The sequence below is a fragment of the Pituophis catenifer genome, unplaced genomic scaffold (genome assembly GCF_029215685.1).
Source record: "Pituophis catenifer annectens isolate HBS135680 unplaced genomic scaffold, rPitCat1.0.hap2 SCAF_7, whole genome shotgun sequence".
In the NCBI taxonomy this organism is placed as follows: Eukaryota; Metazoa; Chordata; class Lepidosauria; order Squamata; family Colubridae; genus Pituophis; species Pituophis catenifer.
In genome coordinates this window covers 53,863,980-53,878,509 of record NW_027256887.1, presented here as the reverse complement: position 1 = coordinate 53,878,509, position 14,530 = coordinate 53,863,980, and the positions used below count along the sequence as shown (strand labels likewise).

General features: G+C 38.3%; 1 protein-coding gene across 1 annotated transcript in view; it reads right to left on the bottom strand.

Moving 5' to 3' along the window:
* PLEKHG7 (pleckstrin homology and RhoGEF domain containing G7) overlaps positions 1–13,663 on the bottom strand; it is a 44,685-nt gene extending 31,022 nt beyond the window's left edge. Inside the window, exons 1-6 of the mRNA XM_070947959.1 lie at positions 13,001–13,663; positions 11,608–11,633; positions 4,329–4,456; positions 2,037–2,077; positions 887–988; positions 42–185 (exon numbers count right to left, since the gene is read on the bottom strand). Of these exons, the coding sequence (XP_070804060.1) occupies positions 42–185; positions 887–988; positions 2,037–2,077; positions 4,329–4,456; positions 11,608–11,633; positions 13,001–13,663 (1,104 nt within the window). The remainder of the gene's footprint in view (positions 1–41; positions 186–886; positions 989–2,036; positions 2,078–4,328; positions 4,457–11,607; positions 11,634–13,000) is intronic.
* Positions 13,664–14,530: the final 867 nt, after the last annotated feature.

The window sequence follows — 14,530 nt, the reverse complement described above, 5'->3', positions numbered from 1 at the left end:
TAAGCAGCAAGCAGTAAAATAGCTGCAAAACATAAGCATACCATTTTGAGAACCAACAGATGATCAAGAAAATAATTGCATTCTGTTGTGAATAGTTCCCACACAGCATCTTTCTTCTTTGTGTCTAACTGATCGCTAGTGGCTTCGAGTTGATACATCTTCATCATTTCATGCCATGTTTTATCCTGTAATTGTGAATACAAATATACGGTATGCTTCTTTATACATATACATTCTCAAATGGATCTTTGCTGTTTTAATACCAGAATGATTGTTGATGGTCATATGTTGAATATTTATTATAGGATTAAAACTCATATAAAATAACATTAATAGTATTTATTAGGGGTGATATTCACTTACTTTCCCTATGGGTTCACAAATGTGCGTGCGCTAGGGTGGGTTCTACTTACCTTTACTACCAGTTCACAATGGGGTCGTGTGCATGCAGTCACTTCGCTCGTGCACATGTGTGCTCTTTTGCGCATATGCAAAAGCATTTTTGATGACGTTGGGGTCAGTGGGTGGAGCCTCCCACCAGCTTTACTACTGGTTCTATAGAACCGGTGCGATCCGGGGGGGCAACCCACCACAGGCATGCACCTGTCCACACATGCACCGGCCTTCTGTGCATGTGCTTTGCTGGTGCGCGCGCCTTCCGTGCATGTGCCAGCTTCAAAAATGTGCCTAAATAGGATGGCATAGAGCCGGGATGGGTGGGCAGGCCTATCTGTGATTTCCGCTACTAATTTGGGCAAACCGATTCAAATCAGCTGAATACCACCTCTTGTATTTATATATTGCACTGAGAAAAATAATCAGTTAAAATCAAAGTACAAAGTTAAAACAAATGTAGATAAAAATTATCTGATAAGAAATATTATACCTTTACATTGTGAAATTTGTAGCCACCACACTCTGACATTTTAATGGTTTGAGTTGAGAGACAATATTCCAGCTCAGCCATTTGTTTTTGTTTGTCTTTATTCTATTTAAAAAAAAATTCACATGTTAATTTGAAAAAGTTAAATCATATTTTTAAACTGGAGGGAAGAGGGAAGGTTGCAGATCATTTCCCAATAAAGTCTCCCTTTAGAAAAATAAGATCAAACTTCAAGAAGGCAGTCCAGAAGATACATTAATTTTAATATAATGTGATTGCCAACCATTATGGAATATAGATAAAAAAATAAAGAAGACCAATCTACTATATTAGTCAGCATTGGCATAGGAAAATAAACAGGGAAATATTGTGCATGTTTTTATTATAAATGAATATTTTCAGAATGTATTGCATGCAGAAGAATTAAATGACAGTTTATTCATCCTCCTTAAATTATGAGGGTATACCTTTCTTTCTTCCAACAAAGTGAAAGAAAACTTAAGGCTTGCTGTAGCATGGCTTGTGTCTTTATATAGCTTATAGAAATACTATATAAGTTGAATATCAGTGCAAAATACAGGGCTGCTATAATGATAAACAGCTTCCCTTCCCTGCTATTTTATAATACGTTATAGATAATATGTTGACTAACTCTTGATCTGAATTTAAAATTCAAACCATATTGATGAACGCTAGGTGTATGCCTGTTTGACTGTTATATTTCCTTCCTTCCTTCCTTCCTTCCTTCCTTTCTTCCTTCCTTCCTTCCTTCCTTCCTTCCTTCCTTCCTTCCTTCCTTCCTTCCTTCCTCCCTCCCTCCCTCCCTCCCTCCCTACCTTCTTTCCGCCTGTCTCTCTCTCTCTTTCACTACACCCACACTTACCCATCTAACCCCCACCCCACCCCACTACCAACCACCATTACCAAGTGACCAAACATACCTGCCAAATTAATATAATTTCATTCAAGAGCACACTTAATCCAGGGAAAAGACCTGGTTGTCAAGACCCATTAAAAAGTCAGTGGAGTCAGGAAAACATAAATAATATTCCAGAGGGCAGATATTGCGACAGAGAATTTCATCAGGTTTTCAGTGTATAGAGTATTAACTGAGAGTGAGAGGGAAAATCTGCAAAATTTGCAAAATACTCACAATTCCTTTTTTAGCAAATGGCCACCATGTCCTTTTGGATTCTATTGCATGGAAGCAAAAGAAGAGCATTGTTAAAGTAACAAAAATATATATCGTAGAAAATATGATTTTGTGATCCTATTTACACAACACCGCTCCTGCGCGACCTGCACTGGCTCCCAGTGGTCTTCTGGGTGCGCTTCAAGGTGTTGGTCATCACCTTTAAAGTGCTCCATGGCATAGGGCCTAGCTATCTTCGAGACCACCTGCTGCTACCGACGACCTCCCATCGACCCGTACACTCCCACAGAGAGGGTTTCCTCAGGGTGCCATCAGCCAAACAATGTAGGCTGGTGACCCCCAGGGGGAGGGCTTTCTCTGTGGGGGCACCTACCCTCTGGAATCAGTTGCCCCTAGAGATAAGGAGAATCCAAGACCTCAGTGCCTTCCGCCATGCCCTTAAAACCCACTTTTTCCAGCAAGCCGGGCTGTCTTAAGAAGAAATTTTTAAATGTTTTAATTGGTTTGTGATTTTTAATTTTGGGGCCAAATTTATATATATTTTAATTGTTTTTAATATTTGTATTTCATGTTCTTAATTCTGGCTGTACACCGCCCTGAGTCCTCAGGGAGAAGGGCGGTATATAAATTGGAAATAAAATAAAAATAAAATAAATAAACATAGTTTACTCAGTTGATCCAGGGCCTTGGGAAAAGACCAGGTCTTCAAGGCCCATTTATAGGACAGCAGAATCAGAGAAATTTGAACCTTTGGGGAGGACACTATTCCAGAGGGCTAACCCACTCAAATCAATTTACAATGTTCTAGCAGCACACAACTAACTTTGTCAAAAATTGCCATTTTGAGAATACTGAGTCATTCCCTCCACAGCTCCATTTCTCCAGGAATCATGTCTGGTATCCTACAAGATGTTACACCAAGAAAATCTTGGTAGATGGGTCTTGTATCACCAGGCTCTTCTCCACTAACCAACCAACAGTGTTCAGCAAAAGAAGGAAAAAGATTAGGAAAAGGGAAGAAAACTGGCAATGTGTTGGTTGTGGGAGAAACATTGCTTCCTAGGCCATTCACCTGTGAGGTGCTGCAGGATAGTACTCTCTATTATCCCCTTTTCAACATCAACTTGAAATTGCTGGGTGAGGTCATCCATCAGTTTGCGGTTTGGCATCATCAATATATTAATGATACCCAGTTAAATCTTTTGATTCTAATCCAGCCAAGAGAGCTCAATCCTATCATGACCAAATGGCTGTGGTTGTTTAGACCACCCAGTTCTGGGGATGTTCCAACTTTAACCACAGATAAGGTGGCACTTTTTCATTCAAGGGTGGTGTGTAATTTGGAGATGTTCCTGGACTCAGAGTTCCTTCCTGATGAGCAGATGAGAACTGTGGTCAGGAAAGCTTTTGCACAGCTTCATCTGGTGTGCACATTTTTCCTGCCAGCAATATGTGGCTCATCTCGAAGACCATATGGAAGCTTCAAATGGTCCAGAATGCAGCAACATGAACACTGATGGTCCTCCACATGTAACACCTCTACTTTGCAAGCTGGACTGGTTGCCTATTTGCTTCTGGTGCAATTCAAGATGCTGGCTATTACCTACAAATACCTTCTTGGCATAAGGCCTAATTACTTGAGGGACTGCCTGTCCCATAGTATCTGATCTAGCAGGGTTGATGTGTTTGGAGTCCCTTCAATTTAGCAATGCCATCTATTAGTACTCCAGAAGCACCTTTCTCTGTTGCACATCCTGCCCTCCGGAATGAGGTTTCCCGGAGATCCCATCCTGCTGGTGTTTCAAAGGGGCCTGAAAGCCTGGCTCTTCATCTGGCCTTTGATGAAGATGACTGAAACATGGTTTGTTATTATGCCACCTCAACTCTTAATTCCATTCATACTTTAATTTATTGTGAGAACTAACCTTGATTTGTCTAATGTATTAAACTAATGTTTGTTTGTGATTCAGAATCTTTTTAGAAACAAAGCCATTGTCCTAGCATGCTGAACAAACCAGGTCTTCAGTTTGAACTATTATGTTGCAGGTTTGGGGGGCATTGTCTGCACATAATATTTATATACGAACATGAAATTGTGGTTTGTTATCCACATTTAGAGTTTATCGTGTTCTTTCCCACCAAGGTCTGGGGCACAGAGCATTTTGATGGGGATTGGTGTTGTTTTCACAGCCAACGGTGTAAAACTGCTGTTGCAGTGCTACATTTAACAGTATATAAACCCCAGAAGTTATTTTGAGTTAAAATCCCAATTCACAGTTTTCCCTCCCTGACCTGAGTTTTGCAGTGATGCTGATTGATATAGGAATTGTGCTGCACTGTCTGATATCATCAAGTCTCCAGGGAACATCTCAAGTCCAGGCAAACTCACCACCACTGAGCTATGCCTGCGGACAGATAACCTGTATAGTTTACAAGGAAAACAAAAACAAGGTGCTTTACTTCCAAGAAAGTTGTTATTAAAGAAGGGAGAAAATGCACCCCTTGATTTCATTTTTATCCAAGGCTCCCAACATTCATAGTTTGAAGCAAACAAGCAACATTGTATAATAATATATCGACATTTACCCAATCAACATTGTGGGGTAGCTGACTTAGATGAAAATAATGTTGGTCAAACAATTTCAGCTTAGCCATCATACAGGAGCCATGTCATCTCTGTCTTAATATATCTTGGTTCATTATAAGGCTGACTTGCATTGATTTTCATCTCATATTTTACCAACACAAATATAAACGTTTTTTAACTGAGTAAATACAGGTACCATTAATACAAATAAAGGGGTGAAATCTGAATTTTTTTGCTACCGGTTCTGTGGGCGTGGCTTAATTAGTGGGCGGGGCTTGGTGGTAAAGTGACTGGGTGGGGTGGCCAAGTCAATGTCACTTCTTTGCCCTTTTTTAACCTACAAAACACAACACAACACAACTGGCTCACTCACAATGTAAAAGCAGCAGTGCTAGACCCAAAATGGTCCTGCAACAAGCAGGAATCTCACACAGCCACAAAAAGCCCCAAAAAACAACTTTCACACTTTACACACACACAACACAACACAACACAACACAACACAACACAACACAACTGGCTCACCCACAATGTAAAAACAGCTGTGCTAGATCCAAAATGGCCCCTGCAACAAGCAGGAACCTCACACAACCACAAAAAGCCCAAAAAACCAACTTTCACACTTTACACACACAAAACTCCACATATAGCTTTGTGAGATTTTGTGTGTTTGTGTAGTTAGAGTGAAACACTACAGAAACACACTAAATTTCAGAAAGCTGCACAAATATTATTTTATTTTATTTTATTTTATTTTATTTTATTTTATTTTATTTTATTTTATTTTATTTTATTTTATTTTATTTTTATTTTTATTTTTATTTTTATATAAAAGCAGCTAAATTTAAAACTTCCTAAACTTTAAATGGCTAGGTCTAAAAAAAGAACAATTTAAAAAAATCCCAATTAACTATTTTTTTTAAAGCTCCCAAAGGGGAAAAAAACTTACCCAATAGAACAGGGGTCTCCAACCTTGGCAACTTTAAGACTTGTACACTTCAACTCCCAGAATTCCTCATCCAGCTTTGCTGGGAGTTGAAGTCCACAAGTCTTAAAGTTGCAGATAGAGCTGCTCACCGATGAGCTTGATTGCAGGCAGGGAGATTCAGTTGCTTGCTGATGCAATGGATTGCAGGTATTACAGCAAGCTCATTGCAACCAGCAGCTAAGGTAAGCAAGCTGGAGGCTGGGGGTGGGGGGAGAAAAAAAGAAACTTTTTTCTTTTAAATGGGTCTGACAATCCAAGCTGAGTTGCCTGATTAGCAGGCAACTCAGCTGGGATCGTCAGAGCTTGGATCGTCAGAGTGTTGATGATCGTCAGAGCTCTGATGATTGCGCGGCTCAGCTGGGCATGGGGGGCGGGGGCAGGGATTTTTGCTACTGGTTCTCCGAACTGCCCGCCGCCATCGCTACCTACTCTCGCGAGCCGGTCCGAACTGGGAGCATTTCACCCCTGTACAAATATACAGTATAATACATGTATTTTGCATGTTTAAATAGCAGCTCCTCCATAACAATTTTGTTCCTACTATTGTGCAGTCTCCTTGCAAGCTAAGAAATAATGGCTTATGGCAATGAACCATGTCAATGCGGTTTTCTATTTTCTGGTTGCCTTTTGATATGCCTGAAAGAGTCTGAAAGACCCATATGGCTAACTAATGAATCAGCTTGGATGCAATACTGATACATTCCTTCTGTACTCAAATGCAAAGATTTACTTACATGTATCATACCCCTTTTAGATTTTGTGCTGTTTCTGAAAACTTGAATCTTATTTTACTATTGCAGGAATAAGGATATGAATAATGACCTAAGGAACTATTTAATGAAAATAATTTTAGAGCTCAGTAAATTTTCTTATTGCCAATACCGTTTAGGAAAATAAGAATATGTTATATTTCACTTTCCCCTTCATGGATCACTGCCTTGTCATGGCATAAGGACTTGCACAGCTCAATGAAGCTATGGGCTATGCCGTGCAGGGCCACCCAAGACGGACAGGTCATAGCAGAGAGCTCTGACAAAACGTGATCTACTGGAGAAGGAAATGGCAACCCATTCCAGTATCTTTGCCATGAAACCCCCATGGACAGTACTAAAAGGCAAAAAGATATGACGCTGGAAGATGAGCCCCTCAGGTTGGAAGATATCCAATATGCTATTGGGGAAGAGCAGAGGGCTAGTACTAGTAGTGCCAGAAAAAGTGAAGCGACTGGGTCAAAGTCAAAAGGACACTCAGCTATGGATGTATCTGGTGGTGAAAGGAAAGTCCGATGCTGTAAAGAATTATTCTCCATAGGAACCTGGAATGTAAGATTCATGAATCAAGGCAAGCTGGACGTGGTCAAACAAGAGATGACAAGACTGAAGATCAACATTTTAGGAATCAGCAAACTAAAATGGACAAGAATGGGTGAATTTAATGCAGATGACCATCAGATGGTCTACTGTGGGCAAGAATTCCTCAGAAGAAATGGAGTAGCCTTCATAGTCAATAAAAGAGTAGGAAAAGCAGTACTGGGATACAATCCACAAAATGACAGAATGATCTCAGTTTGAATTCAAGGCAAACCATTCAACATCACAGTAGTCCAAGTCTATGCCCCAACCACTGGTGCTGAAGAGGATGCAGTTGACTGGTTCTATAAAGCTCTACAACACCTTCTAGAACTAACACAAAAAAATGATGTCCTTATCATGGGCGATTGGAACGCTAAAGTAGGAAGTCAAAAGATAACCAGAATAACTGGCAAGTTTGGCCTTGAAATACAAAATGAAGCAGGGCACAGGCTGGTAGAATTTTGTCAAGAGAATACAATGGTCATAGCAAACACTCTTTTCCAACAACCCAAGAGATGATTCTACACATGGACATCACCAGATAGTCAACACAGAAATCAGATTGACTATGTGCTCTGCAGCCAAAGATGGAGAAGCTCTATACAGTCAGTTAAAACAAGACCAGGAACTGACTGTGGCTCAGATCATGAGCTTCTCGTTGCAAAATTTAAGCTTAAATTTAAGAATGTAGGGAAAAGCACTAGGCCACTCAGGTATGAACTAAATCATATCCCTGATGAATATACAGTAGAGGTGACAAATAGATTTAAGGAATTAGATCTGACAGACAGAGTGCCTAAAGAACTATGGATGAAGGTTCGCAACATTGTACAAGAAGTAGCAACTAAAACCATCCCAAAGAAAAAGAAATGCAAGAAAGCAAAATGGGTGTCTGAGGATGCTTTGCAAATAGCTGAGGAAAGAAGGGAAGCGAAAGCCAAGAGAGAAAGAGAAAGATACATCCAATTGAATGCAGAATTCCAGAGAATAGCTAGAAGATATAAGAATGCCTTCTTAAATGAACAGTACAAAGAAATAGAAGAAAACAATAGAATAGGAAGGACCAGAGATCTCTTCAAGAAAATTGGAGATATGAAGGGAACGTTTCATGCAAAGGTGGGCATGATAAAGGACCAAAATGGCAGAGACAGAAGAGATTAAGAAGAGGTGGCAAAATTACACAGAAGAACTATACAAGAACGAGCTTAATGTCTCTGATAATCATGATGGGGTGGTCACTGACCTTGAGCCAGACATCCTGGAATGTGAAGTAAAATGGGCCTTAGGAAGTCTGAGCAACAACAAAGCTAGTGGAGGTGATGGTATTCCAGCTATTCAAAACCTTAAAAGATGATGCAGTAAAAGTGCTACACTCAATTTGCCAGCAAATTTGGAAAACTCAACAGTGGCCATAGATTGGAAAAGGTCAGTTTACATTCCAATTTCAAAGAAAGGCAATGCCAAAGAATGTTCAAGCTACCGCACCACTGCACTCATTTCACATGCTAGCAAAGTTATGATCAAAATCCTACAAGCTAGGCTCCAGCAGTATGTGGACCGAGAAGTACCAGAAGTACAGGCAGGATTTCGAAGAGGCAGAGGAACTAGAGATCAAATTGCTAACATACGCTGGATCATGGAGAAAGCTAGGGAGTTCCAGAAAAACATCTATTTCTGCTTCATTGACTATGCTAAAGCCTTTGATTGTGTGGATCACAACAAATTGTGGAAAGTTCTTAAAGAGATGGGAGTACAAAATCATCTTATTTGTCTCTTGAGAAACCTATGTATATGCTGGTCAAAAAGCAACAGTGAGAACTAGACATGGAACCACTGATTGGTACAAAATTGAGAAAGTAGTTCAGCAAGGCTGTATACTATCACCCTGCCTATTTAATTTATATGCAGAGCACATCATGAGAAAGGTGGGGCTAGATGAATGACAAGTTGGAATTAAGATTGCCGGAAGAAATATCAACACCCTCAGATAAGCAGATGATACCACTCTAATGGCAGAAAGTGAAGAGGAACTAGAGAGTCTCTTGATGTGGGTGAAGAAGGAGAGTGCAAAAGTAGGCTTGAAACTCAACATTAAGAAAACTAAGATCATGGCATCCAGCCCTCTCAATTCCTGGCAAATAGATGGGAAGAAATGGAAGTAGTGACAGATTTTATTTTCCTGGGCTCCAAGATCACCGCAGATGTGGACTTCAGCCAAGAAACTAAAAGACGCTTGCTCCTGGGGAGGAAAGCTATGACAAATCTAGACAGCATAGTAAAAAGCAGAGACATCACCCAACAAAAGTGCGTATAGTCAAAGCTATGGTTTTCCCAGTTGCAATGTATGGCTGTGAAAGCTGGACCATAAGAAAAGCTGAGCGCCAAAGAATTGATGCCTTTGAACTATGGTGGTGGACAAGACTCCTGCGAGTCCCTTGGACTGCAAGGCGATCAAACTGGTGAGTCCTAGAAGAGATCAATCCTGACTGCTCATTAGAAGGCCAGATCTTGAAGATGAAACTCAAATACTTTGGCCACCTAATGAGAAGGAGGGACTCACTAGATAAGAGCCTAATGCTGGGAATGATTGAAGGCAAAAGAAGAATGGGACAACAGAGAAGGAGGTGGCTGGATGGAGTCACTGAAGCAGTTGGCGTGAGCTTAAATGGACTCCAGAGGATGGTAGAGGACAGGAAGGCCTGGAGGAACATTGTCCATGGGGTTGCAATGGATTGGACACGACTTCTGATTAACAACAACAACATATTGTCGCTTCTTGGCCTTTTGGCTAAGATCAAGTGTAGTAACAACAACATATTTCACTTTAGCCATATGGAAACATTACAATCCCTGTTATCCCTGGTGATGACCTATAAAGCCCTACATGGCTTAGGCCCAGGATATCTGTCGGACCATTTGCAACCAGCAACAGCTCCCCATTGTCCAGTGCGTTCTCACAGGGAGGGCCTACTCAGGGTGCTGTCGGCTAGACAATGTCGGCTGGCAACTCCCAGAGGTAGAGCTTTCTCTGTGGGCGCACCCACTCTTTGGAATCAACTCCCCCGGGGGCTCTGGTTGGCCCCTGACCTTCGCACTTTCCGCCGTGAACTAAAAACATGGCTGTTTAAATTGCCCAGCCTGGACTGATGGGGTTTTGATTTTTAATATATTTTAATATGCATTTAATATGTATTTTAACATGTTTCTTACTTGGATTGAGATTGTATATCTTAATTGTTGTGAGCCGCCCTGAGTCCTATGGAGATAGGGCGGCATATAAATCTAATTAAAATAAATAAATAAAATATAATGGTGTTTTAAAGTTGCAAACAAGTTATGATAAACTCAAAATTGAGAATCTACATAACATGTTTTATTATAGCTTTCCCTCCCAGATTTTACCATAAATCATTGAATCAATCAAAGAGTTTGATAAATCTACCACAACAGAATTGGTATAGCCACTATAGTTTGCATATTTTAATTTATTCTGCACAAAATCTGAGAAAGTTATCATGTCTTTTGATTCCAGAGAGCATGATTCTATCTAACTCTGTTCTGTAAGATCAGGCCAAAAAATTAATCACCCAAATCCTATTAGCCAATGAAAACTTTCTTGCTCAAATTCCAGATTGGTTTTATTCAAAGAAGCCAAGTTACTGGTATATACTCTCTTCAGGATAAAAGATCCATCAAATATTTAGAATAGAATAGAACACTCACAAAGGAAAAAGGAAACCTGAACAGTTTGCTGCCATAAGCAATCTGATCCTTGTGACAACAACTTCATCCTTCCTAATGGGATGAGCCTGTTGTAATATTTTTATTAAAAAAAGCTATAAAATTGAACAATATTATCCAGATGTAACAAAAGAGGGAAGAGAGGAAAGATTATGGTCTTCTGAAAGCAAGGAATAGATCCTAGCAATGTAAATAGAATTGGTAATTTTATTTTTTAAGACAGTTATACTTGCAAACATCAAATAACTGAACAATTGTTGATCTACTTTGAAATATCTACTTGTTCTTCTATCATTAACAGGTAAAATAAGCGAACATGGTTGATTAATCTTTGATGGCCTTAATGTTCATTAACATTATCTTACATTTTAGGAATCAATCTATGTTTGATGCATCTGTAGCAACATGGACTTCATATAATGCCTTGTGCAGAATAGCTATAATAGTCTTCCTCAATATTGACCATCTGTTTAGACCTGAAATCCAATACATCCAAAAGGCATTAGGTTGAGAAAAGGTCATCTGAATTGTAGATGTATTTTCAATTTGGTAATTCAAGAGTTAAAAAAAACTTGGAGAAATATATATTATAGTAGTCTTTTTTGCTTTGGGATGTTTCAACTGTTAACAATTTCATGCAGTTGTGCAGCTACTTCTAACAGTACAAAATGAAAAGACAAATATAGCTGGGCATGTCTGAACTAATATGCAAACATGAAGTACCTGTTGTTAAAAGAGCAAGTTTAAACAACTCAGTAGTGGAACATTTAAAACCTGGCCACCTATATTTAAACAGAAATGATTTTGTTAGATGCAGTGAACATATCACTCTTACTTCTCAACATTAAATAACATGAGAATATTATGTTGATGTTAAAATAGCAAGATTAAGTATATACATACCTACTAGATTTATGTAAATCCAAGGCCTGAGAAAATAAGGCATTGAGTGTTAGTTATTTTAACTAATGGCTGTGTTTCACATGAAAAATGGAATTTCAGAACTAAAATGGAATGTTGATCATTTAAGGCCTAAAAATCAGGCCAGGAACATATTTATTCCACCATTCCATAACCAGCTAGTTGGATTCAAGAGACTCACAGGCACAATGGTTGACCATCTTTTCTATGTTGTGCTCAAGCAACAATATATTCCAATGTAAACTGCCAATTTACTCTTAATTGGAGTGCATTGAATATATTGAGTTGCACTAATAAATAGTGCCTGTGTGATAGCATATTCACAACTAGAGAAAAAAAAAGTCTATTCATTTTTTATATAACAAGTGTGATGGACATTAATCCTGCCACCATCAAGAAAGGAAACGAGGTTTTCCAGGGACATATTTAAGGGCCACAGCTTGCATTACAGAATACATCAACACCACAGATAACATAATAAATTCTCTTTCATTACAACCAATTGGAGAAAATAATTCTGTTCATCTTTGACTAATAAATAGCAAGTCTGAGGAAACTGATAACGCTATTACAAAATATTTTTTCCATAATCATAGGACTGTTCAGTTCATGGATGTTTCATGATAGATTCAAAACTCCCCTATAATTTCCCCATTTTTAACTCAGGTTTAGATGGCATTTGACATCTTTGGAATTCAGGCCATTTAATAAACCATACTGCATGACAAACGTTTGATTGGATTTGTGCTTCCTGCTCTGAACAACTATGTCAGAAAATGAATATGACATTCTAAATTCCTAGGTTCTTGGAAATGTTTATTTTTACAATCCATTTAGGTAAACAGTTTTTATTTAAAAACAAATTAATTATGATTAATAGCCCTCTACTGCTTAATATGTGAATAGAGTCTAAATGGCCCTATAGACGCTACTGCCAACTCCCAGCATTCCTTGACATTGGCTACGGCATTTGATGATGAGGGTTGAAAATTAGCACCATCTTAACTGTTTCATGTCATATAAATTATTTGATTTAAATGATAGCTCTTCAGCCTAAATTAATGATTTTAGACTTAATAATTAATTTAAGCTATGCAAACTTAATTAGAAAATGACTATATAAGGATGTTCCAATCGGTGTCCTTTACAAGTCTTCAGTTATAAAAAATATGCTAGCCAGTGAAAACAGAAGACACGTTTCAACATATTTATGGGACATCAGGTTGAGGCAGGCTGGACTAGGCTGTCAAACAGTGCTAAATTCCTTTTAAATCTAAGAATAATAATGACATGATTTATTATATGAGACTGTCAGTCGAACAATTATAATGTACGCTAATTCAGAAAAGATAATTTTTTTTAAAAAATTACTTACCTGGCTATATTGCTGAGAATTGTTTTCTTCACATTCTGGAGAAGGGTTGTTCTCGTTACTGTCCTGCACTGTTTGAGTATCACTGAAATCATCTTTGTTATCTATTAGATTTGCTTTGGGATTAACTGATGTAGAGTGTTGTACTTGGGCCACTGTATTTGAGTAAATGCCAGAGGATGATGGGAGAGAACAGTGCTGAGGGAGAGAAGGAAGTTCTGGATGCATAGAAAGAAAAATGTTGATTTGTGGCATCTGTTTGTCTGTTCTTATATTCTCAGCACTGTCATGGAGTGGAGCTATTTGAGAAACCGATGATGTGTTCTTTCTTAGCCTCCTCAAGGTTGGAGAAGTAGAAATCCTACTTGGAGCATGCCTATCGAATAGATATGGGGGATTGTCAGCCCCATCATGCTCCATATTCAATAGATGCAACTTACCAGGCAAGCCCCGCCTCCTAGTGAGGCTATCAGGACCCAATTTTATCCCTATGTTGGTCGGGGCTGATATTTCATAGGAAGAGGACACGGTATTTCCCAAGCTGCTCTTTTCTATTAAATCCACATTTTCTTTCCAAAGTTCAGTCTCCTTAAATACATGGCACTGTTCATTCATGTTAATTACTTCATCCATGTCCAGAGAAGATCCACTGTCCATATTTTCCATTCTGGATCATGAAGCATAAATCTATAGGACAGAAAAAAGAATAATGTTTTCAATTGTATAATCAACATCAGTTATTTTAAAACTATACGTTTTATCATTTATTTTCAAAACATTTGAATGCTTAATAATTTTTCATGAAGAACTCTTTACCACTGTTGTTATGGTATCTTTAATTCTGGATAAGATGAAGCATGATTCCTTCTGTAACAAACTAGTTTATCACTTGGGATTCCTGCTGCAAAATATTATATGCACAAAAATGGAAAGGCTCTGAAATATACACAATGGAAGAAAATCTGGTGAAGATGACTGAATTAGCAAAGAAGGTTTGACTTGTCTGATTAAAGAAAGGACAATAACCATATTTATTAGTGACTGGAAACCCCTTATGGACTTTTTGCTGAAAAAAGAAAAATATGAACTTGTGATTTATGGGTTTGATGAATAGAAAGGATAGACTATATAAAGAAGAAAATTATATTGTAACCTTAGAGAGAGAATGAATGAACAACAGGTGCAGCAAATATTTTAAGAATTAAAATGTGTTATTATAAATATTTTTGGGGTTAAATATATATGGGTTTGTTCCTGTAGGATTTTTATTGTTGAAACATAGTTCCTACTAAGCTTATGTTATCAATTTGCTAATAATATTTAAACCCCACCTTGATTGTCAAACCAAATACTGAGCCTAGCATCTCACTGCCTCCTTGGGATTGTGGAAAGTAAGAAAAGGGATATTTGTGAAGGGCACTTAGCTGCTGTTAAGAAAATCAGAAGCAGCTTCTTCATAACTTTTTATTTTCTTTCTTTTCTTAACTATTTCTTTTTTTGCACTTTTATTTACATCTAAACTTTAAATTTTTT